The 26,351-nt window shown below is 44.0% G+C and overlaps 1 protein-coding gene across 8 annotated transcripts in view; it reads right to left on the minus strand.

Moving 5' to 3' along the window:
• Positions 1-1,288: 1,288 nt before the first annotated feature.
• CADM1 (cell adhesion molecule 1) overlaps positions 1,289-26,351 on the minus strand; it is a 158,704-nt gene continuing 133,641 nt past the window's right edge. For 2 of the 8 annotated variants that reach the window (XM_048968563.1, XM_048968562.1), the window contains 5 exons: positions 18,833-18,865; positions 13,092-13,145; positions 11,133-11,213; positions 4,312-4,443; positions 1,289-3,758 (listed from right to left, as the gene is read on the minus strand). In XM_048968563.1, coding sequence (XP_048824520.1) covers positions 3,640-3,758; positions 4,312-4,443; positions 11,133-11,213; positions 13,092-13,145; positions 18,833-18,865 — 419 coding nt within the window. In that variant the 3' untranslated portion in view covers positions 1,289-3,639. The remainder of the gene's footprint in view (positions 3,759-4,311; positions 4,444-11,132; positions 11,214-13,091; positions 13,146-18,832; positions 18,866-26,351) is intronic. The other 6 variants (XM_048968566.1, XM_048968564.1, XM_048968568.1 and 3 more) reach the window with 3 other exon arrangements.

Below are 26,351 nucleotides of genomic sequence, written 5' to 3' on the forward strand. Positions count from 1 at the left end.
TCTTCCCATGGGATTTACAGCAAGCTCCGCTTGCTCTGAACGTGTGATCTGCAAAGAATCATAAAGGTTGGAAAGGACCTCTAAGATCATCCAGTCCAACTGTCCACCTACCACCAATACTGCCTGCTGACCACATCCCTTGGTGCCACGTCTCCACATTTCTTGAACGCTTCCAGGGACGGTGACCCCACCACCATCCTGGGCAGCTCCATTCCAGTGCCCAACCACTCCTTGGGAGATGAAGTTTTTCCTCATATCCAACCTGTCCCTCCCATAAGGTCTCCCCAAGACCCATCTCAGCACCACATCATGGAGTGCTCCTCTAGGCTTTCAGGAATAAAACTTGAATTTTGAGAACAGCTAGAAATCTCCCAAGGCAACAAAACCTTTCGTGTTTGCATTGGCTGTCCCAAAAGACGTTGCCATGTCCCTCCCACCACTGAAATGCTCTGCACTGCCAGCAGGCAATGCACTGCTGAGCACAGGTGTGTGCACAATGTGCCAAGTGCTTCCCACCAGGGACCGTCCTCCCCCACCCAGGAGCCGAACAAAGCAAGGCAACCTTATTACAGTGCTCAGCAACCAGCACGTTATGCTGAAACTCTAATTAAATACTCGAGATAGCCATCTTTCTTTAAAAACAAAACAAAGCTAAACAAAGCAGTGCAGCAAACCAACCAATGATCTTTCAAATGTCAGATATCAGCTTCATACAGCAACTGGAAGTGCTCAGTCCAGGCACTTCCAGCAGCTTTTTCCTCCTTCTCATTTGGCCCTTTAGGAAGTACTGCTCAAACTGCTAGCATGGACTGACACGTGCCAATGTTCCCTTGCAGAGTTGGGTGAGTTTGTGACAAAATGGTGCTGGGAGAAGGCAAAGCACTGCTCTGACCTATGGCTTCTCCAACTGTTGGTCCCCTCCCAGAGGGGAGCTGAGCTGCAGCACTGCTCTTGTGGATTCAGCAGCCTGGGGAAATGCATCAGAGATTTCCCAACGGAGCCAACCTCTTTTAGAGAGCAAGGCTCCCTTCTCAGACTTGCAGGAGATACTGGAAGGCAGCATCAGCAAAGGCATGGAGGTGCCCCAAATCCTAAAACAGGTGATACAGAATCATAGAATCCCAACCAGGAAGGGACACATAAGGACCAGAGTCCTGGCTCTGTGCAAGACCACCCAAAAATCAGACCTAATTTACCAGCACCAACCTTCCCTTCCCATGCAATGCAGAGCTCTGTCTGCTACCTGCTGAGCAGCAAAGAGTGCAGGATGAGAGGCAAAAGTAGTTTTGTAACATTAATTTTTTTTTTATTAAGAAGACAGATATTTTATAGTACTTTTTTTTCTTTGTAAAAATGGTATACATGAACCGATACAAAATGTGAATGGGAACAGATGGATATGTATTTTTCTTACATTGTAACATCTTCCATGGACACCTTAAAACAGAACTGGCCTAAGGGGAAAAAATAAAAAGGCTGGGTGAATAAAGAACAAGGCTGTTTAGCATCAGTCACGCTTCCTTCATTTGTAATTCTCCTTTAAACGTGTTTGTTCTTTCTTCACACTTAAAAATCCTAATGACCTAAAGCTGTACAAAGTAATACTCAACAATACATTTCAAACAGTGCACTGTATACTGAAGAAAAAATACATAAACCAATATACAACTAAAATTCGTAATTTCCTGTTTTTTTTTTTTTTTTTTTTAAATTATTATTATCATCATTCTGTTTTTTTCTTTTTCCAATGTGTGGGGCCGAAATTTTTGCAATCTACCTGAGACGGAAAACACCAATCAAAACACATGAACCTGAGACATGTCAACATTTTAAGTCAAAGTTACATCGGTAACACTGCACTACTGTACACTTCCAAAACAAAGATGGGCTGTCCAAAAACAGGATGCCAATTCTGTGACCGACGAGTAAAAAAGCTCCCCCACCCCCCCCGAACTCTACATGCTGAATGCTTCTCACCATGGTGTGGTTTGGCAATGGTGCTGAAGGCTCAGAAAAGAGCTGCGCTCGACGAAATTTGCTCAGGAGGGAAAAAAATAAAAGCTATTCCTGCGAGTTTCTTCTTCTTGTATTAAGGGAAAAGACCGACTGCTATGGAACGGACTTGTTTGTTTTCATGCCATCCCATTCCCAACAGATCCTGCGTTACAATGGTTCTGCCAGAAACAATTAAAAACAAACAAACAGAAAAAAAAAAAACCCAACAAACCACACGGAAAGATGACCCCCCCCCCCCCCCAGCCCCCTAAAAAAAATCCACCTGACGCTAAGATTAATGTTACCCTTAAATAAATCAGCATACATGTTCCACATAAACACAGTAAAAAAAAAAAAAAGTACCTCTCTACATCCAAGGTAATTCACCAAATTCAGGTAGGATTCCCATAGCGCCTTCTCGTTGCGATTTGCTATCTGTCACCGATCTATAATCTACCTAAATTCTCCTTTTTACCTATGGCTTTAATAAGTCAGTTAGCACTGTAATTTTTTAACGCAAATTCCCACTTTTTATCCATCAGATCAAAACAAAATAAAATAAAAGGCAGTTGCACCTGTCCAGCCGCCCCAGGGCTCGGACCTGACACGGTGTGGGACGCAGCGATGGCTTTGGGGTTGGAGACACATGGGCCATCCCAGTGGGATGAGCACCCAACCCCACACCCACCCTGATGCCTTCCAAGCACCACACCAACGGAGGGGGACAGAACCACAGAGCTGCACACTCGCAGCCTTTGGCAATCTGGGAGGGCTTTTCCTGTGCTAGCAGATCGGGGAGAAGCCAGGACAGAGAGCAGTTTGCAACATTATCCGAGCAGAAATCCTGCCCTAAACCCTTTGTGGGGCAGATCCTGCACTCCAGAGCCGCCGGGGGCTGCAGGACACCTGGCTGGGAGCAGAGCCTGGGTGCGGATGGATGCACCGCGGACGGGCAGCACCTTTTCTGAGTTGCGGGCTATTTTCTAGTCTCCATCAATCTAAAGCATTTGGAACACGGGCAGCCACAAACAGGTTCTCGTTTGTTTGTTTATCCAAGCCTTTACGACAACAGAGAAAATGGAATATGGGTACAGCGAATTGCAAACTATGAAATCTAAAATGTGCTGGTTCTCCTCCGATGAAACCGAGTTTTGAACAGAAAACAGTGAAGATAAAAAGAAGGAAAAAACACCTTGAAAGAAACCAACCTATTCCAAGGGGTCCCAGCAGGCAACTCCAGAAACAGAGGACAAAAGGGGAAACAAAGAACCACAGAAACCCGAAGGGAACTAACGCACAGAAGCCCCTCTTCTTCCCAGCCTCCTCCCAAACCCAAACAAACAGAAATAAAACAAGGCACAGAATCTTCTGCAAATGACTTCACTAAACTAAACCCAAGCCGGACTTGGCCAAAAAAACAAAACCCAAACGAACTGAGGTGTCGAACAGCAGAGTGTACTTTACGAAGAATATTTTTACACAGCAAATCCCAGACCCTCCCAGTCTCACAGCTCTCCACCCATTTGCGTTTCTCTTTAAAAAAGACACAAGCTGGTTGCAACTTCCAATATCACTGTCTCTTTATCGTTTAAATAGGGCCAGTAACCGTCCACGGTTGGACACCTCATTGAAACCAAGGCTGTTCTAGATGAAGTACTCTTTCTTTTCTTCGGAGTTGTTTTGTCCTCCTTCTGCATTGATGATAGCTGTGTCTGCGTCGGCTGCATCGTCCGCTCCTTTGGCTTCATGAGTGAAATATGTACCTGCAAAGGAAGTGGTATGCTGTGTGACATGGCAAGAGCCAGCAACAAAGCCACGAGCAGGATGGGCAATCGACACCACCAAAAAGAAAGAGCCCGAGAGTAAGTCCCAGAGCACCACAAAACCCAGCACATGGAACAGAGGTTTCCACAGTCCCGCCTGAGACACCCCACCGCGCAACTCCTGTTCGCTTCCAACACTCGGAAGCTTTTCCAAATGCTCTCAGGGAAGCTGGTAAACATAAATCCTTCGGTGCAATCACAGGGGCTGGAGTGGTCACAGCACTCGGCCTCAAAGACCCATCATGTTACAAAAAATCCACCTGGCACATATGCACCACCCCAGGTCAATGAGGTTTTGTAGCCAGACCTCCAAATTTCAGCTCTAACTTGTGTACCGAGCACACTCAGCACAGCACACTGGTTGCCTGCCACAGCTTTCCTCGTGTAAAAGAGAAGAGATGCTCTTCTAAAGCACCCAGAGGGCCAAAACACCACGCGGGAGCTGAAGCACGTGCCAAGTCCGTTCATTTTCCAGTTGCAGCCTTTGTCTTACCTTTATGTCTCGCAAAATATCGCCCTAAAATGATGAGCAGGCAAAGCATGGCAAATACAACCACGGCCACGACACCACCGACGACTGCATGGTCCACGCTCCTTATTGCCCCTTCCTCACCTGCACGAGAATCTGTTGAGATTAGAAGAGCAGTAAGAATTGGGGACTTACTACGAGACAACGTGAAGGTTTTGGTTGCAGCCGCCCTCCGGTTTGGAAAAGCCACCCTTCTGCTTTCCAAAGGAGAAGGGATAAAGCGTGGAGCTATCCAGACAGATGAGTTCAGGGTGAACTGATCTGGCCGATACCTCGCCAGGTGCCTCCCGCTACAAGCAGCAGCACTACCACTACTGGTGGACAGCTGGGACAGGGAAAGGAAGAGAAGAGATGTGGAATCATCGGTGGGCATGAGTTTTTGGAGGTTCCCCTAGCATACTCCCCAAACTCCAGTCTTCCTTACGGGCAGAGGGCACAGCAAGTAGCGGTACAATGTGGCAATGTGAATCGTTAGCTCTGGAGAGACATCATTAACAAGTGCCCCGGTGAAAACACTTTAACATCAGCCCAAAAAGAAACAATCAACCGAGCTCTGTAAATGCATCTACAGCCATCATCTCCCCCAATAAGAACTCAAAATTACATAATTAAGCATGACCTTTTCTGTTCATTACAGCTCACGACGTCCGGAGACACAAAACTCTTAATCCCGACTATAAAAACCTCTTCAAAAGCAGATAGTGAGCAATAATTGTGCATCGCCTCCAACTGCTTTATTTTATTTATTTAACTCCTCACCATGCAATTAGTTTTCTTTTATAAGCATCTCTCCCTTAGGATGCCATCACCGGGAGAGGAATGACTTATTTGGCTGAGGAACAACTCCAAAATGAACCCGGAATGAGCTATGGCCATGTAAAATGAATGTATAGCAGTGTAAACAATTTTAATTTAAGAACGCAGCTACATCAACCCTCGCTGCAATTCTAATGGCAACTGAGATTTATAACGTAGTAAAAAACAATTATTCTCCCGTTGATTAATACATTAACATTTTGGAATAGAAGCTAAACCATTGTCTCTCTTTTTTTTTTTTTTATTGAGTCAAGCGCGACACCTCCATTAAAATGATTTACTGGCCATACCTTACAATTTAAGCACAGCAGCAACAGAAACGGTAAAAATCTTTTAACTTTACATGATTTGTGAAGTCATATGTGAAGGATTTACCATTTAGATCTTTCACTACAAGAAGCACATGGCCTATAAATCTGCCCTGCGTGCAGCTGCCCAGGCACCTAAGAGAAATGCATTTTACCAGGAAGACTGAGAGTGCAAATTCAAGTCAATTTTTAAGAAAGATTTATCCCGGTCTCTCTCCAAAGAACAGAGCAAATCTCTGAAGCCTCCACCTCTAATAATATTTGAAGTTTATCGATCAAGCGTACAGATCCGTGACAGCTAAAGGTAATGGTGCTCTTTTGAGCTGAAACCTGATACAATGCTCTCAAGCAGGAGCCCAGGATTTACGCTCTCTATCGATATTTCCAATTCTGTTCTAAGATGAAGCACTAAGGGATGCAAGTAAATAACTCGTGACTGGGAGCGCTGTATAGCACACTTTAATTAAAACAATTTAAGAAAAAACCTTGGAGTATTTCTTCAACTTTTCGAAGCAGCAGCTTTGGCACACGCAATGGTTTGATGCTGCCAGGCTCTGGTGCACGTTGGGGGATAAAACAAAGAACAGCCCACGAGCATCACGAAGGGAGAACCCCCTTCCAGGAACTCGCCTAATGAGCTCAACTCAACGGGACAAAAAAGACACCGCTGAAAACCATACGGCTTTTGTTTCCACACAACCCAAAGCCGGGTCACTTAGCAGTGGGAGGAGCAAGCCAGGATGCATGTTAAAGCCTGGTGTTCAGCAAAGAGAACACGTACCACGGGCCAGTTATTGCACGGGAATTCACCATCAGAATAAAAATGAGACCCAGAGAACCCAAACGCAAAAATTCTCCCTTACACTGTAATGCCAAAGTGCACTCAAAGGATAAAACTTAATTGTGAAACCACCCAGAATACACTTCATTGGCGGAAAAGCCCTATGCACAGCTCTGTGAGAATTAACACATCTTGAACTGTCAGCAGCTCCACGTCCAAGGGGAAGTGCTGCCTTTGAGGTCAATGCTTCCCAGCTTTCTGGTGAAGACAAATAACAATAAGCATTTAGGGACGTGGTGAACGTCCTGGAGCCCCGACTGAAGGATTTCTACTTGCTGTGGCAAGCTGCCAGAACAAACCGCCTCTAAAAAAGGACATTTTTTCTTCCTTTTTTTTTTTTTTTTTTTTTTTTAATCATCCTCAGTAGGAACAAACTGTGTCGTGAGCACTTCCCAGCATTTGCTGCTTTGGCAAGAAGCAGGATATCCCTGCTCGCTGATGGGAATGATGCCCGGGGTGCTGCAGCACCATGCCAAGCAGACCACCCCGCTGGGGCAGGGATGCTGCTGCAACAGCAACCAGGTAAAACCAAAGCCTGGGGTGTGCTGGGGCCACTGCAGCTTCAGACAAGAATCACTGTGTCAGGTACATGACTAAATACCTACTTCATCAAGGTTAGCTCTGAAGGATGTACCCAAACCCACAGTGGCTGCAAACCATGCGATACCCAACCGTGCAGCTGCTGATGGTGCACTTCTGACTTTAAAGGTATATTTATATTTACATATTAATTACCCAAGGAATGGCTCTTGGTGTCTAATTGTGAATGTGCTGGACAAAACAGGCAGGAGCTCTGTTTAAAAATAAACGCACCGCATTTAGAAGCACTACAACCCCTGCACTTACTGGAATTAACTCCTCTTCCTGTCCTTCCTACGTTGCATCGATTTGCTCTCTGAAGGAACCACTTGCAAATTAAAATAGCACAAAAATCAGATTTTTCAAAGCGGAAGCCCTCTCGCCAAATTGTTTCTCCTTTTTAAACAGGAAAGAAGGCACAAGGCAGTAGAAAGTCATCAGTCTGCATCTTCTAGGGCTCACAGGGGTTCCCACTGCCTTTACTTTGAGGTGCTGCCCAGCAGAAATAATCCCAGGTTGCAGATTATTTCCTATTGAATGAGCATCAGTAATGGATGCCACTCATTATTTCCTCGGTAACAAAGTGTTGAGACTTCAGAGTGGGGAATCATTCCCCAAATTTGTGCCAAGAAAGACAAACTTGACCTTAAAAACCAGAATCTGCTTTAAAATGCTGTCTCTGATTCACAAAAGCTATTCCCACTTCATATCTATGATTAAAAAAAGAAATCACAACTTTATTACTGAAGAGGGAACAGACGAGATGGCAGGAACTGACAAAATGCCACATTATTTGCTAATCCTAATATGTTATTCTTCCTTAAGATTTGCTTTTCTCAGCACCAATTCAATTATAGATGCTACAAATCCTTCTGACATTTAATTCCCTCTTGTCAGAGAGTAGTAAATGTATACATGCAGAGCTTTCCCATTAAGATGTTAATATATATTGGAGCATGCTGGCCTTTAAATCCAATAGTCAGAATGTTTCTACGATGGCTTTGTTTTCTGTTTTGCTTGTGTTTTCTTAGGGTGGAAGGGGGGAGGGATGCGGGGAGGGATGGAAGGAGTCAGCACAGAGACACTGCTGCATGTTGGGGACAACATGCACAACTATTCTGCTACTCCACAGCTACGTTGCACCTCAGCTGGACCCCGTTTCAAAGGGTGGTGCTTTGATGTGATCCAAATAGGGCGGATTATATCAAAGCACCTTAAAGGAAAACTGCAGTGATAATGGCACCGTCTGCTTACGGTAAGTCAATATATGCAGGGAAAAAAATCAATTTTTTTGTTTTAAACTACTGCGTTGAGAAGAGGACGACTGTGCCCTGCCATATTTTTACCTGATGTAGCAGCGAACTTCTCAGCATGAGATGCAGCACAATATACAGCAGCAGAGAGCACTGCAGTCCCATTTAAAATTGCGGCCGATAAACTTTGGGAGCTTTTAAACGAGGTTTTGTTCATTATTTTAACCAAGCGCCACTTTAATTGACAACAATAAATGACAGCACTCCCAACGAGAGTCCTGAAGTTTTCCTTTAAACAGAAAGTGTGATTTGTTCAGACACTACACAGAGAAAGACATTTTGTGACTGGTTCCTACTCCACTCCATACTAACTCCCTTAGCATTAAATGCACAGAGTCCTAAGCAAGCATCCAGCACTTGGCAGCACACCCATGGTGCTCTGCTCACTTTTCTCCTGGCTTGAGGACAAACCCATGCAGGTGGCAAAACTGACACTCGTCAGCCCCAGTATCTGAGCATGGAAAGTGACTCAGGTAACAAGGAACCCATAGGAGACACTGATGTTGATTATCTCTCATATGAATATTCTCAGCTGAGATCCCTATTTTAAGCCAGACGAATCTTCGTTATGTGACTTACGGTTGGTAGGATTTTTTATTATTATTATTATTTTTTAAGTAAGTGTTAATAATAATCTCAAATTCTCTTAGCATTTTTGCAGTAGTAATTGCTTAAAAATAGATCACTTACTGCAGCCTCGGGAGCATGGGAAAAAAAAAAGCTGGCAGATTTTAATAGTAATATCCTCATAATGTGGGTCAAGCTCTTACAGCAAGGTTTAGCTTACGGAAAGCTTTTCTCCTCCCAGCTACTCAATGAATAGGCTCCAATCAATTCTGGTTTTAATGAGGCTTTGAGATATGCATATTTATATATACACACATATACGCATATATGTATGTATACGCCAGCTCTTCTTTTTAAGTGATAGCATCTCAAGATTAAAAGAAAGGACCAAATTGGACCTGGCTGACTTTACTAGCTGGTTTTTAATTACATATCAATCACATCTGAGTTAAAAACTTCAGAGCTATTAGGAACAAATCATTTTATTTAGCTGAAAAACTCCAGAGCGACTTCATGCCAGTCCTCACTTTCTGGTACTGCTTTTACCTTGAGCAGCATGGCTCACTGTTTTACCCCACATTGCTCCAGCACTGCTTCTGATTAAGGCTCCATTCTTTAAATACCAGAGACATGAAATAACCAAAGCTTTAGGAGATATTACCCATCATGGAATCACAAAGGCTGGAAAAGACTTGTAAGGTCATCTGGTCCAACCATCCACCTACCGCCACTATTGCCACACGTCCCCCAGTACTGCACCCAGCCCTTCCTTAAACACCTCTGGGGACAGTGACTCCACCACTTCCTTAGCCAATTCTGGCTGAGTTCTGATCTACAGCTCCACTTTGTGACATCTGAACAGCTCTGAACTTTTTTTTCTGCAGCCATTTGTGCTATTAAAGCAGAAAACGGATGGAGTTCTTTTCACAAGCACGTAGCACAGATAGGAATTCTGGCATATTTAGACTTATTTCTGCACACACAAAAAAATTTCTCTTTTATTTCTTGGTGAAAATTAATTTCAAGCTGTGGACACTGGAGATCATGGGTTTAATTTGTGTGCACACACGTATGCGTATACACAGCAACTCCACTGACAGCTACCCTGCTTCCCAGATGCAATAAATGCATCGTGATAGGGAAGAGTTCCCAACTCATCAATCTTTTTTTCCTCTTCTTAAAGTTTCGCCTATTATGCAGTTAAAACACCAAAATGATGCAAGTCTCCACACTTCCCTCATGGTCATGAGTTAGGTGCAATGACTTTACCTTGCTGGATGAGCCAACTATTCCCCTTTCCTAAGAGGTCAGAAACCAGGTTGGTGCTGACATTTTCCCACTGGCTGCTCTTTTGACAAATTGCTGGTGAATCCTTTTGGAGAACCACGTTTTTGACATCAAGGAACATCACTAAAACGTGGGGCAGCCATTGGGGTGTCGGTGGGCAGAGCAGGGAGAACAGGGTGTCTTCAGTTCAGAACCACTGGAAAATAATCATCAGTGCTCATCTACCAGCTGGGAGACAGTAATCACTGCCTGCACAGCAGGATGAGCAATAATATTATTCATTGCTATAGTCCAGCATTAAGTGTGCTGCTCCTACCCCTACTCTAATTTATTGATGGACTGTTAAAGAGTAGTGTCAACCTGTTCGTCGTATCGTAATTGAATTTGGTCTAATTTAAGCTGGAGAAATTCAAGGAGTTCATCCTTCTTCAATCAATAAGCCTCTCTTCAGTGACCCATTTTAAGCTCGCTTCATAAAAAAGAATGCATTTTGTTTTAATAAATTTAATCACTATGACAGCTGCTCAATGTTTATTGGTTGTTTCTTCAGACTTCCCTCCGCTAGAAAATGGAGCGACACTTACAATCAATAGTAATTGATTAATCAGCAACCCCTTGAACAAAGGTGCTAATCAGGTTTTGATTAGTTAATCAAACCAGATGTAAAGGCTACATGGGTCTTTCTTGATTGTTCAGTGTTTTACAAGATGTGTATCAACACTGCTGAGACAAACAAGAAGACCATAATGCACCTGAGGGGCCTGAAAATACAGATGTACGGAATTAGATTAACTGGATTACTGCAATCATCACACACAGCAGCATATATATTTATGTGTGTGTATACATATATACACACACCAATACAAAGCAGTTTGGACTCGTCACTCACAGCACTGCAGGAATTGTCTCTGTAACACTACAGGGCTGAAAAAATGCTGCAGTAGAATCAGAAGTCAATCTGTGCTGCAGAAGTGTGAGACAAACGCCTCTGTCCCGTACATCCTACGTTAGGAGCACAGCTCTGAGAGGCACAGACACACACAAGTGAACGCGGCACTGGGAACTAGCTACCTGGATGCAAGGCAATAGATGCATTACTTATTTGTACAGTTGGCAGAGCCTCCGTTGAAGCATTTAGCAGGACGCCAGTACCTGAAACGAACAGCACACTGAGCAAACACTGCAGCGGGAGCAGCACATTCAGTTTATACCACATTTCAACAGCCCGGCGGGCTGAGCACGCACCTCTGCGGGATGGGCTTCGGCTCAGCACTCACCTGTGCTGCCCTCTGAGCTGCAGCCACCAATCCAAAACGGGATCCTATGTCAGTTTCTCGGGAATCTGGGCATGAGTTATGTGATGGAAGGCAGAGACTTGGTCAGAGCAGCGAGCAGTGCTGGGCTGCCGCTCTGTTTTCCAGTAATATTGGTATGTTTGACTTGGGAGAGCCATCCTTTGGTTGTACACAGATAACTTAAGATTGCAACGAGCAAAAAAAAACACCCAAGTTCTTTGGGGAAAAAAAACATCAGCAGTCAAAATTGATGCTCCAAAATGGGTGTCTGTTAGTGCACAAAGGTGCTCGCTCACCTGCTTGCTGCTCGCACTGCGTTGTGAGAAGCCCATGGGAAATACGGACTTAAATTTCAAATTGACAAAAAGAACAAAAATATGAAGCGTATCAGCAGTCAGCACATCCACAGCTCTCTGAGAAAAGTGGATGTGTCACTGCAGAGTGAGTGCATGAGTGAATGAGGGCACAGGGAGGGTATGGCAGAGACAGGCAGCGCAGACCCAACTTGTGCTGCAGCCAAAGGGAGGCAGTGCTGCTAGCAGACACCCATTTTGAGGAATTCCTCTGTTGATTTAATTCCCATCCTTCTGTTTGTTCACCAAAATATGTGTTTTCTTTAAGGAAAAAAAAAAAGAAAAAAAAGAAAAAATAAAGAAAAAAAAAAGAGTATCAGAGCAAAACAGTTATTTTCCACCCACACAGTGATATTTAACAGACACCTAGTGCTTCTTACCTATGAGATCTGGCCCAGGCCTGCAATAATAATTATTAGTATTGCTCAGGTGTTAGAATACATATCGAGTTAATCAATCATTTCTAACCTCTTGGCCAAAGCATCCTTATAGTGGCTTACAGGAAGAGAAGCTGTTAGTTTCATTGAAGAAAAGCATTTTATGGAAAAAGACTGAGGTCTCAGGGCTTTGGTACCCAGCGTTAGGTTTTTAAACTGCAGAACAACACAGTGGTGGACCAAAGCCAACCGGTGCACCTCATGGTAGAGACCTGCTGGGATGGGGACCAGGCACCGGTGCTTTCTGTGCTCCACCGCTTCCCAGAGGAGAGCCTGCCAAACCATGGAGATCAGAGGTTCAGACTGTGCTAGGGTGCTCATTTTGCATGTACCCATTGCCCCAGGTCACCCACTGAGAATGCTTTTGCTTATTCGTTAAGAATTTGCAAGGATCAACCATAAAGATGCATCCATGCAGCTTTCAGTTGCCTGTGGGTTAAAAAAAAAAAAAGGTTTGAATTGTTGGCTTTGTCTTTGCTGATGAAACCAGGACCTCCTCTTGATTCCCAATCTGACACTCCCCTTCCAAGAAATGAGCGGGCAGCCTCCATTTAGTGCCGGCTGCACTTTGCAAAGACAGTTTCACACATTACAGCAGAGTTGAGTGTTTTCCAAACATTAAATTCCAACTCAACAGGCCTCCAAATTAGCATTCGAAAAGCTCCTGCATGCCACAGAGGGCAGCGGGCCTGGCAGCCAGCCCCAAAGGTGACCCCGTGTTCCTCCCATCCCCTTTTCACTCCTTTCACAAAATGGTGCCAATGCCAAAAAATAGGGAGGGAAAACCCAACAGACAGCAGCGTGCTTCTGATCTGTGGGACTCCGTGTGCCATTAATTGCTACACCACAGCGACTATACAATGCAAAATGGCCAAGACGCAGAAATCAACGTGGAACCGGTATCTAGCGTAGAACAGCAGTGCTTTACCTAGTGCTAGCCCTTACCTGAGAGATCCCCATAGTCCAGCTCCTCTGCGGAATTTGGCAACTGAGTAAAGCCTTACAAGCAAAAACAAACTCATTTTTCTTTGTATTCCTCAAGTGACAATAAACAACACACTTAAGAACCGAGGGTGAATTTCTTGGGGAGGGGAAACAAATGAGTCAATCACTTGCCATCTTCTGCTGGTCTGAGCAGAGTAAGTAACTTGTATTTCGGGATTCCAATCATTTACTTTATTACTGACAGACTGGCAGAAACATTCCTCAGTCTACACTGTTAACACATGGAACATGGAGGTGAACCAAAGTCACTCATTCATAACAGCATGCAGAAACCCCCAGACTCAGCCTTTGACTCATCAAATAGGGGCAAATTCCCAATTAATTCTGGTTTGATTTGGGTTACGTAAACGTTTTGATGTCAATTTTTCTTCCAATTTTCCACTGAAATTCAGTGGGTTTGGGCAACGTTGACAAGTATGGAAATTTATGAATTCAAGAATATCGTGGAGCACATTTCAAAACTGAAAGGCATCGTAGATGCAGACTGCAGGCTGTACCTTCTGTTAAAAATAATAAAAAAAAAAGGACAAAAATATTTTAGTCTCCCAGTTTTAATGCATTTCTGGGGGAAAAAAAAGCATCTATCCTCAAAGCTGATCAAGACAAACTCTTGTGACCACAAACTATCAGCACCGGAACAATTCCAGCATGAGCTGACCAAACCCTGATGCGTTTGGTGAGACTGAACACAGCAGAAGGAGGGTGAGCTCTCAACAACCACTGGGTGCCTTGACATGTGCTCCGTACTCACCCACGTTCTGCAAAATGGGTCCAGTGAACGCTAATGGGTGCTGCTTTGAGTTCTGGTTTTGGTTGTGGTATGGGATAACCTTGTTCAAGAGCAAGGCAAATGCCTCGTGGAGCCTTAATACGCTCCTGGAAAATGCTGGAGGAAGTTATTTGTGCTTCCAGGGGCTTTGGAGCCTGGAGGAGCAGCAATCCTCCATCCCCATCTCTTTCTTACACGTGGGGGAGGAGTGAGCAACAGTGGCTCAAGATGGATTTTTGCAGGGCAAAGGCTTCCTTGTAAAAAACAAAGGTGTTAATATTGTACACTCAATGTGAACACTTGTGCCCTGTTGGAAAGCTACAAGCAATACATATAGCTCATTTAAAAGAGACATTCTTCTTTAGCAATAGACTTTAAAGTATATCATCTTGAAGCTATAGCCTGAATGATCTTTTAAAGAGGGAAGCCGCTCAGATTAATGGCAAGAAATTCGGTTTTGCAACGCTGCTGAATTCCAGGGAGCCCCCTGCTTTTACTATAATCTATAAAAATAATCAGAGTGGAGCACAGAAGCACTGGACATGCAAACCTGTGCTCTGAGCAAGAGCCATTCAGCTCTTCTGCCTTCAGAACTGCTCCTGTGTATTCTTCCCTTTCGCTTACAGGGAACTACGTTTCCTCTGTAATAGAAAAACAAGGGCAACGTTCCATTTTTAATGAAGCAAAAGAAGACGTAAACATTTGGCAGTTCGGTTTCTACCTGCACCTGAAACTGCCACCAAACGGTATCAGAACACTCCATGGGGGATTTCAGACCTGTGGTAAATCACTTCTTGATTTTCCTCCTTAAAACTTTCACATCCACGATTAAAGTCCTTTATTTCCTCTTCTGATCAGGACGCACTTGGCGTCCGCTGCAGCTTCTTTTAGACAGACTTTCCTGATGAAGAACACATCTGAAAAAGGTGCAACCTGAGAACTGGGTTGTATCTCCTGCAGCCTGGTGCAGGCGTCAGGCCAATTAAATGGACATTTTTTGGCAGGCTTATTGAGAACGCAATGCTTTGTCCTTCTTCACGGGGTACCTCTGATTTTTAAGCAAAATCTAAGTTCTCCTTTGTATCAAACTGTAAATAACCAATTCCAGATTCTGTTTCATGTGGAGAATTTTACGAGACTGAAGAGGAATCTTAACATGCGCGTGGATCTTTGTGATGTTTTATTCAATTGCCCCAAGGATTAGGTCTGTATTTAGAAACCTATTTACTCTCAGTTGCACTTTTAAGTAGGGCATTTTTAAAAAGGAAGGCAAAAAAAGGGGGTTGGACAGCCAGAGCTGCTCGATAACGCTCACGCAGAAAGCACTGGGGCTTTATTTTTTCCTTGTATGCTGTTTAATTTGGCAAGATGTGCAAACTGAGGAGAGCTCTGGCATGGCTGAGCTTTTGGCTGCAGCTTCAGACAAGCCAAACGCATTTCAGAGACTGAGCACAACTGGAAAAAGCAACAAGAGCTTAACACAGCAGTGTTAAATATTCCCATTCAAAACCTTGCTGAGACCAAAAATTCATACGGGCCTTCAGGGAAGTATTTTCATCTCAGAAAATAATTTATCTGCTCTGTTTTGGACAATGTGTTTTCTTGCCACTCCTCACTCACATCCGGGATCTTCTCACAATGCTACCCTACACTCCAGACTTCGTGCTCTGCCTGCTTCAGGAAAGACTTTTTTTCACCCTATCTTCTCATTAATTAGTTTCTGCAGACGTTCTGCCTGTGCTCTGGGTGCAGCACACACAGGTGCCCCAGTACCTGCCATGCACATAGGGAGCACAGCTCACTGCAATGGGCATTGGCTGCATTCTTCAAAAATCACAAAGAAGTTCGTTAAAGCTCTTTGCCTATAATAGGATGGGGTCAAAACTCGAGGGGAAAAAATGCAACGTGTGTTACTTTTGCTGTAGCAAAAGAACACGGTGTACGAGGTCATGGCTGTTTGTAGGCACTCTACTGGTACAGGAGGCAAAAAGAGAGCTGGGCAATCTCACACAAAACAGGGCAGCAACCTCAGAGGGCTGAGCTCCACAGCCTGCAAAGGAGGAATCACATCTGGGAAGCAGCAAATCTGCATTAGGACCTTTGGAGGGGAGCAGGACAGGAGGGAAGAAAGGGAACGTGTTAAAAAAAAAAAAAAAAAAAAAAAGAACAAAAACCCAACAATAAGTGATTTTCCCAATTCAGGGCTGGCAGACTTCCAGAGCTACTGCCACACCAATGCCTGCCCTCGATTTGCCTGCATGTAGGCTGGGAGCTGCGAATTCGTGGTGCGCCGGTGCGTCAGCCCACTGGCACCCTGACACGTGAAGTGCAAAAGAGAAGGGAAGGAGGGTTTACGCTCAGTAACCCCGTGTAGTGCAGTGCAGCAGAAGCACAAGCCTTCCTGCCGGCCATGACCATGCTGTTATTGGAGTTCTGGCAATGAACAGTGCAGAGAAAGGAGAAAGTGCATCAGAAAATTTACAGTTAAGCTCTCATTTTCAAACAGAAGAAGAGTTAACAATGTTCGTGCTTTTAAGTCACTCATGCATTGCTGCTGTTAACTCCATTCCATCAGAGAACAGGAATGGCAGGGGTTTTGCTACCGCTTTCACATGCATACACATACAGGACTCCTTTTCCCCCCAGTCCTCTAGGATACACTCCAAAAAATGAAACGACTCAAAATTCCTTTCCCAGATTGAAGTATTGTGCTGGTTCCATACTACCCTTACATTTCATTTTCTTTTCTATCAATCTTTCTGGGTTTGGTTGTTGGACTTTTTTTTTTGTTGTTGTTGTTGATTTTTTCTTCCCCCAATTCATTTGAAATCGTTTTTGGAGAAAATCCATTTGGCTTTAGTTCATGCCCATGCATTTCTAGTCATTCACATACATGCTCACTCCGATTGGACATTGGTAAGAACAAATGGCCAACGTACATAAACACCTGGTATACCCATACACACTCCAGCAACACAAGCTTGGAAAGAAATCCCAGAGTCTTCACAGGAAAAGAACCCAAGGGGGCAAAGGCAGTGAAGTTTGGTACAAAACAGGTTAGATTTTTAAGGCAGGAAAGTTTGCCAGAGCTAACTTGCTTCGGGTTGCTTGTCATTTCAGTTGTCAGTCTCATACAGAAGCAGTCCTCCCTCGTAGAGGTTATTTGAAGAAGGGCTCTGACCTTCTTCAAATAAAAAGCATTATTTATATGGCTATGACAAGTAAGAGACGAAAGCCACCAGGATTTGTGCTTACGAACCAGGTGGGCACTCTGGTGGGGAGCACTTTGCTCTGGCAGCCCCTGCCCCACGCCAGGTCTGTGCTCAGTGCATGGCAATGGCCAAAAGCTGATGGCAAAACCCACTGCACAGCCCCAAGGGCAGAACAGTCAATGAAGTAACATTCACCGAGTGCTAACATACAACAACCACCATTAATTCCTATCGTTGTGGAAAACAGTCCCACCTACACGAAAAGTGCTAAATGGTTAACCTGTGTTTTCCTGCAATTTTATTCATATTTTATCATCAATTACCAAGAACTACCAAGTTCTTCTTTTAAGCTGTTACTTAATTAAACCATACTCATTGTCTTTTTCAATGCCTCCCAAAGCCTTGAAGGCTTTTCCCCTAGGGTAATGATGGGGTGATTAACGTTTTGCCTTCATCTGACTTTCATGGGCCTTAGGGTAGCACGTGATGAGATGTCACTTGGGACTCCTATTACCTTGCTATGACTTCCATGACTGTAGCTACAAACTCGTGATGTCGAACCCCAACATTAAAAACAACTGGGAGATCAGCAAATGTACAGAAAACAGAAGCAAGCTTGAATGCTTTCGTTTTTTACATAAGGTGGAAAAATGCATCCATGTAGGCAAGCTATTTGGAACAAAAACTGCTTTTCCCTCAATTTGATGTGGGGCACCACTATGATTACTACTTAGACTCAGCTCTACTCAGTCCTCCATCCACACAATAGTGCCCAAGATGTGTCTTGTTGGGAGGAGGCAAGAAGACAAAGTTGTTCAGCACCACAGACTTTTGGCTTCCACCATTTCACGTGAGCAACAGAAACAGTCGATTTGCAAACGATAAGAAAACAGCAAACACAAATATGGTTCAGTCAATTAAAATCGTCAGAGGTTTTGATTCTTCAGCTGAAAAGCGAGTTTGTGCCAAAAAACTGTATGCTCAACTTTCAGTCTGAAGTGACTGTTTAGGCTTACTTTGAAAATGTAGGAAGCTAAGGAAGCTGTCAAGCTGTTAGCTAGACTTCCCTGAGCAGATGAGAAGGGTTAGTTTGCTAGACTGCTATGCTGATAAGAAAGTGTTGCTATTTGTTTGTAAAATTTCCTTCTGCAGTGTAATAACGAAAACTTCCCTCCTGATCTCTGAGGTGAGGGGCTCAGCTGCCGAGCACCCGCAGAGCTTCAAGCATGGTGCTCAGCTTGGGTGCAGCTCCTGGAGGCCATTTCTTATGGACTTGAAATAGAAGAAAAATGCCGAAAATTTCACGCATGGCTTAAAAAAATAATTTCAGTTCCTATTTTCTCAAGCCAGGTTTCATTTTAGAGTCCAAAACGATGACCTCAGTAATCAAGAGTACTGAAAAAGGTCACTTGCTCCCTCCGTGCTCCTCTTTCACGTGTGTCATTTCTACTGCGTTTGGGAATCAGTGCTGGCCTGGAACCGGGGCAACTGGTTATGAAACTCACAACTGAAATGACAAGACTAGACAGACTTTCAAGCCTTAAAAACGATGAGATATTTATGAGATCAGTTCACTTGAAATGTGGTTTTCCCTTGAAGACTGCATTTTCCTTTTTTTTTTCTTTTTCCTTCCCCTTCCCAGGCTTGTCTTGCCACTCAGCAGTGCTGAGAAATAAGATAAACAGGAATGTGATACCAACCGTGAACTGCTGGTTCTGTCGTCGCCGTTGTGTCTACACACGGGAACAGAGGATTGGAGGAAGGGAAGAAACAGGAGGAACAGCATGCAAAAAAAGGGAAAATGGAAAAAATGGAACAGATAATATATGAGCAAGCTTTCAAAGAACATTGCGTGACAAGCAATAATAAAATGAAAGGCAAAAAGCATTTGAAGTGAGTTGCACTGTTTAGAAGACATGCCTCGAGTTCAAAAGCTATGAGCCTGAGGAAAACAGTAAATTTGTCTTATTTTTTTTTTCCTGGACCTTGCCAGAACAATTACTGGTGGTTGCAAAGTCAGGGGAACATGAGATGGGGAGAACACCAACACCAACTCTTCTGTTGGTAAGTACCAAAACAGAAGCTCAGGAGCAGCACACAGAGTTAACACTTGGAATACAGATTATATGCATTCAAACGTTGCCTGCCCCAAAATCCCCCCTCCAGCCTCCAAGTCTGGGCACCCAGTGGGGGCAGAGAATGCTTCAGTTTCTTCTCCTCCTCCACCCAACGCAGGGCACTTCCAAGCATCCTAAAAACCCCTGAGTCCAGGCCATATTTACAGCTGGCAAACAAAAAGAACCTCATAGCACACTACATGTGTACATGGCCTCTTCACATTGGATCAGATGCAGCACCCTTTCAGAGCAAAGCATGCTGTCCTGGAATGCAGGTAGATAGCACCCATTCCTATACTGTGAAACACATTCTGGAGTTGACTTTAACTGGGTCACAACCTGCAATGATCATTTTTACTGTGGTTAAGAGATTCTTATGCTATAATACATTTAAGCTTTTTGGTGGTTGTTAGTCTGAAGCTTACTTTACTCCACTGACATTGCAAGTCATGGGAAATGTCTTGGAAGTGCTACCTTGCCAACTGGGTTCCATCCCTTCATAGGTGTTTGAAATGTACAATTTTAGAGACTGACCCAAATTCAGAAGATTTTCTAGAGAACTCCATCCTGACAGTGCCCTGTGTTATTTCAGATACCACTGTGTCTAAATCACATTTCAGTCACGTTATCTGGAGTCCTGGCTTATTTAGTTACCTTGTAACTCAGTTTTCATCTAGTCCTACACATTCTCCTCTTCTTTGATGGAACGTACACAGACAGACCTGTTGGCTGCTTGCTTTAAAGGGATGATTCTTCAGGACATAACCAGAACCTTGCAAATACCTACCAAGCCAACAGTAAAACCCAGATGTGGTCATCCACAGCAAAGATGGGGCTTCACAGGACTCCACTTGGTTTGATGCAGGCAACGTTTAAATGAACAAAATCATGTAGAGAAGCACTCTACCACGTGTGCTTCTGTGAACTAGCCTGGAACTTCAGTTTTGTACCAACAATAGACAATTCACATCGGCATTTCCCCTAATTAACATGCTGTCTGGAGAACCCTGGGAAGGGCAGCCTTCCTGCACATTCAGAAGCAGCAGTGGAAAAATGAGGACTCGTTCCTTTTTTAACTTAGCTGAGGACAGCCCTAGTCTGGTTTTCTGAAGCACCAGTGAGGACAAGAGTCATACAAGGTATACACAATGCTCACAGATACAAGGTCTACATGCTTTAATTATCAGAGCAAAACAAATAAACCCTGCACAATTTAACAAACTACACCAAGATTTGCATAACAGATTATCAAGCTGTCATTAGCCTGTTTCCACTGCCAACATAGACTGTTCTCATCTTGGCAATCAAATCTAACACACACTTAAATATGCTAGCACTTGTTCTCCTGCTGGGAACTCTGGTGGAGGCTGCAAGGGAAGCCTTCCAAAGCACAGATGAGAACAAGAGTGGGATTCTTCCTTGTTTTCGAGTTGCAATCCCCAAATAATGCCTCATTTTAACCAAGCAAATGGTGAAGGGGAAAATGGTGGTGAAGGTGAAGGGGGAAGTTGCGTTTAGAAAGGATTATAAAACTGAGTATTAATTCCTGAGATAGCATCTTGGCATCTATAAATAGTCTCAATTTACTGTCTTCCTGAAACAAAAAGGTTACGTCAGTTTTTACACTTAATAGAAAATCTGCTGAAAGCAAACTTGTGTTCACGTGCTGGAAGAGATATTAGTCAAGAAGGAGTGCAAAGTGGACAGTGCATCTCGCTTCCCCATCTGGGGACAGAGACCAACAGGTTACAAAAAATAAAGTTCTCAAGCAGTTGTAAGTGCGAACAAATATCCAAGTCAAACAAGATGTTGGCTGCAGCTGGAATGACAAAGTTATGATTAGCAAATGGTTTGGATGATTGCAATAGGGAACACAGACCAGATAAAGTTTAGCATGAGTTGTCTGATGTCCATTTCAATCCCAGAGTCTTCTTTAAGAAGGACTGCACATACACAGTGCTCCAAAGGAATAATCTCACGTTAAAACAAAGCAAATACCCCCCAACACACACACGCTACTACAGGGGTTGCATTGCAAAGGAGAGAAAAATTGTCATTGTTGCTTTGGTATGAAATTAATGAATACACACAAATCTGTGCGTGCGCCAAGCTCCACCGCTGCTCTGCCTTATGTGAGAAGGAACGTTCCAGACCCTGCAGTGCTGCTGCTAAGACAGCCCTGAATTTTAAGACAGATAGGCTAACCTGAGACCAGCTTTTTCAAATTCAAGTTACGTGCCATTCACCGTTACTTCATTTTCAAGAATAGCCATCTTTATGTGCCAGACCAGACATACAGACCTCTGCAGATCAGACTTCTGCCCCACACCGTGGATAAAAAACCATCTCCCCTCTCCTCCTCTGACATGGAGTGACAACAATGTATGCGGTGCGATTCTGACTTTGCTGAGCTTTAGCAAAGCCAGCCCCGAACTGACAGGTGTGAACTGCACAAAGGTGATGCTTATCATTTCAAATGAGCTGGTGCTGCACGAGGGCTGCTTTACAAGACGTGGCAAAGCAAAGCAGAGATGATGAAGAAAAGCAGAGAGACAAAGAGGCTCCATCCACTTAGGCACTTTTCACCTTAAGGTAAAGATGACACGGACAAGGCTTCTTTTCCTGATTTCTACCAGGAAGACTCAACAAAATTTGCTGTACGAAGAGTAAAAACAACAGAACGGTCCTTTAAAGTCTGCCAGTACAGAAATTCATTAGAGGACTGAATCATAATTACACAGGTAACCCAAGAAAGGGACTGTGGGCCTCCGCAAAGCTCTGCGTTTCTCTTCTTAATGACCTCTTTTTAGTATTGGCACTAAGAACAGATTCCACCACGGCCAGACCCTGAGTGAATGAAGACAGTAACATACATTGTGCTGTGATACGGATGGAGTCATCTGCCAAATAAGAACACTCAAGCATGATCCAACTTTTAGGCACTCACCACTTTGTTAAGGGCTGTGCAGCCGCACACACACACACATAGAGATGCACACATTCATAAAATTACTGCATGAAGGCATCTAGGCAACATTTAGTTGAGTTATGAGCTCCACTGTTATGCCTTCTCATTTTTTCAAATGGATTCTCTCCAACTTACAACTGTTCACTGAGTGTGACAGACTGGACCCTTTCAACCAGCCCATAATTAGTCCACAGCCTCCAACACAATGAGGGAAATTAAAATCCTCGCAGCAAAATTGAATTCACAAAACTTGAAGGCTTATTTGCTTTCTTCCGTGAGAACCGTAGTGCTACAGACTAAAGCACGCTGCTATTGCAAAGAGCATCACAGCAGCACCAACCCAAAGTAATGGCAGAATGCACCTTTCATACAGAACTCTTATTAAAAATCTTCAAGAGGCATTAATAATTACAGGGACCCACTCAATGCAGTGCTTTTTAAATTGATTCCTTAACCAAATGCAGGCTGAGCACCCACTTGCAGAGTGCTCATCCTTTCTGATTTTCTATGCTGTTTCACATTGAGCGACCAGGATTTTTTCACATTCCCGTTTTCACAGCAGTATCACAAGATTCCTGCTTCATTTCAAAGCTTTCAGGCAAGTAAAAACAAACCTATGCAAACCTTCCGAATGATTGCCAACCCCTGTTAAATGCTAACAGCCATATTGTAGTTCAGTCACACTGTGGGACGGTGAGGGGCAAAAGAAGCCCCAGATCATCCCCCAGTGTGCAAACCCACAGCGATCCTTCCCATCTCCAACACTCCTCTGAAGGATGGATGAAAACCTACTCTGTGGTACGATCCTATATGAAGAGCCTCTGTAAAGCAATTTCAGCTTGTGCTGAAAGCATTTGTGCACGGGCATGTTGCAATGCACCCCAGAGACAGTTTGATTTGCAGACCAGATGTTTCACAAAAATAATCACAATCTGTATGGAAGCTGTGTGTGACAAGAACAAAAATACTCCTAAATTAGTGCTGCAGCTCAGACTATGCCTTTGCACGTCTTCCATCGAGATCTACAAGGGTTTGGTTCTTATTTCAATCCCTGAATGCAGCATAAGGGAAAACCACACCTAGACACCATTTTGGGGGAAGGCCAACACCGGTTCTGTGGGAACTGCAAGTGCCTGTGTGCAGATTGCTGCAGCCACACAAAGGCTGTGCAAACACCTCCACCAAGAACCAAGACAAGCAACCATACCTGATGAGGTATCAAGCCTGAGAAGTGTGTGGGTACTTCAGGAATCCCCATGTTGCCTCTTCACCTTCCACCAACCCACTGCAAGGTAACTGGTGCAAAGAATGACTTCTTGCATTCTTCCCACCCACCCTCTTTTCGGATTGCTGTTGGAATAAATCCTACCCAGCAGCTTTTCTTCCACGCAGCCAACGATAATCAGAAAAAAAAAACCCCAAACAAACAACTTCTGCTGAGGATTAAATCGGCCTGTTCCACATTTTAGGGCGGTTTTGTGCATGTGACCGCATGGTGTGAAAACGCATCGCGTCGTTTCCCTCTCAATATTTTCAGATATCTACACATTATTATTTCTTAGGTCACTGAAATGGGACAAAACCACCTGTTCTGCATGGATCATACAGAGCTGGCATCTCCACAGCTCTTGCCCAGCAGGGACAAAGCAACCTCTGCCCCCATTCACAGCCATAGGGCAATGCATGGCCCCTCAGGGAGAAGGGAGAGCTCAGCCAGCCCCTTTACTGCACATCCTAAGGGATTTTGTTTTAACATAGTGTTTTAAACTGCACTATGGACATGTAATAATTGTGAAACCTGCCAGCTTGGCACTGCTGCAAGGTGGACAGCCAGGGTTTTGCAGCATCAGCAGCACCCAGTGCAAGGCTTGAAACAGTGGTGACGTGCGTGTGTTGCACCTCCAGGTCTCTAGTGAAACATTTGCCAAAACACCTGCAAGATCTACATGCAGACAAAGTGTGATAAATGCACATCTGTATGTACAGGTAATTCTGTAGATCCTGGGCTATGGAGGTGCATGTGCTAAGCAAGTCCAGAAGGCAGCAAAACAATGCTGGAAATAGCAAGCTGAAGCACTCCATTCTACGTTCCGCCCAAAGATGAGGGCTTTGCTATTATTAAGAACCTTTATCTCCCAGGAAACAACAGCTGTCCAATACCAGCATTTCAAGTAACGTCTGTAGGGCTAATTCAAATTATGCGGTTTGCTCTGCTGTATCATATTGTACATCTTAATGAACAAAGCCACAAGGACAATTTGAACTGATAAAAAAAAAGGGCCTGCCAGCGATAACAGCTGAAACACCAAAGGATGGTCAGAATATCAATGCAGTTGGAGGATATACTAAAAAGATCAAACTGTCACACAAGAAATCTTTTCAAGCACCTACACTGAAGCAAAGCAACAGTGGCAGAGGAAAAGCTTTAAAGGTCGTGCTGTTTTGGAAACTTCACCACTGTTCTGCTTTCCTTTCTCCTGGAAGAAAGAAGTATGTTAGCTTTGCAAAGTTTAGCTGTGATCTTCCCCCAAAACCTCCACGCTGTAAAACCACTTTATCAGCTCAGCATGCCTTTGTAGGTCAAGTCTACAGCAGTGCTGAGATGGGATTTTGATTTGTCCAGCAGGAGCAGCTGCTAAATGGACCCTGTGCTCTACACAGGGACCTCAGGGGGCTGGGGAGGGATTCTGGGCACAGCAGGGAGCTCACTGAACCCAAGGGCTGGGGAATAACGACCACATTACACCACATACCTACATACTGCATTACCTGTCCTCTCCTATTTGCTGTATCTGCTGCTCCGGCTCGTATTTGCTGAGCAGTGTCTATCATCACTCAAAGATAAACTCTTTGAGGCAGAATTGCATTTCCCTGTCATGTCTGAACACAGCTCGACTAGAAATACTGTATGTAAGCAAGTACAAAAGATGCCTGTCGTTGGAAGCTGCTCAAAATGAGTAACTTACCATGCATGCGGAGTAGCAAACGCAGCCCTTTGAGATTGTTCTGTTAGATAGCTTCAGCAGGGAAAAATGAACCCAGAACAGGTTATCTCCAATAACTCAAAAGGATAACTCCATGAAAACGTTCTATGGGCAGCTCGCCTACAAACACGAGCTTTGGATGCAGAAAGGCCTCTCTTCTTCCACCCCCTGCCTCCCTCTTTTCCGTTTTGATTAGACCAAAAAACTCTTTGTACTCTGTGGTTTCAGGGGACACAGGCTAGGCCAGAAATATACCAGAAATAAGGGGAAAATGGTGATAAAGAACAGATTGGAAATCCTCCTCCCACTAAGGAAATGCTGCCAGCTTGGCTGGAAGACTGCTTGCACCTATTGCCTGCAGGTGGAAACCAGGCACCTTCCTTCCTGCTAACAAAGCCATTATGCCACAGCAGACGAATCTTTCGACATTTTGGTGATGATGGGAATTAAGTTATCAATTGTCCCTTGAGGCTTTAAAAAGTGTTTCAACACTGCTATGCCATGTAATTCTAAAGATTATGTTAATTTAACCTGATTTATTTTTTTTTTTTCCCCAAAAAAATCATTGTTCAAATGCAGAAAGTTCATTTCCGTGGTTTCCTACTGCCTGGTTCTGGACTAACGAAGAGGCAGAAGTCTGGGATCACTTACTTTCCCGGGGTGCACACACAGACATGCCACCTGGTTAACACACATACAGAAAACATACATATGCACGTTTATGCACAAAGTGAGGCCAAACCTTAGCTCTTCTTTGTGAGAAAAGCAACCCATGTGGGCAGAACACGTGAAGATCCACGTCAGGAAGGTTCTACATCAGAAACAATACAGAAATCTCTCTTATCAGTTTCATCAAGAAACGTGTAGATGTGGTACTAAGGGATACAGATAGTGGGAAATATTGGTGGTAGGTGGATGGTTGGGCTGGATGATCTCAGGGGTCCTTTCCAAGTTTGGGGATTCTATGATTCTTGTTAGGAAGAACTGTTGGTATCAGTGGACTATATTGCATTTTCATTACATTTCTAGCATCCTGAGCATAGAATCATAGAATCTTTTGAGTTGGAAGGGACTTAAGAGGTCATCTACTCCAACTCCCCTGCAATGGACATGGACATGGACAGTAGCTCAAAACCAGTACAGAAAGGCA

This window comes from Lagopus muta, chromosome 22, assembly GCF_023343835.1.
Source record: "Lagopus muta isolate bLagMut1 chromosome 22, bLagMut1 primary, whole genome shotgun sequence".
Lineage (NCBI taxonomy): Eukaryota > Metazoa > Chordata > Aves > Galliformes > Phasianidae > Lagopus > Lagopus muta.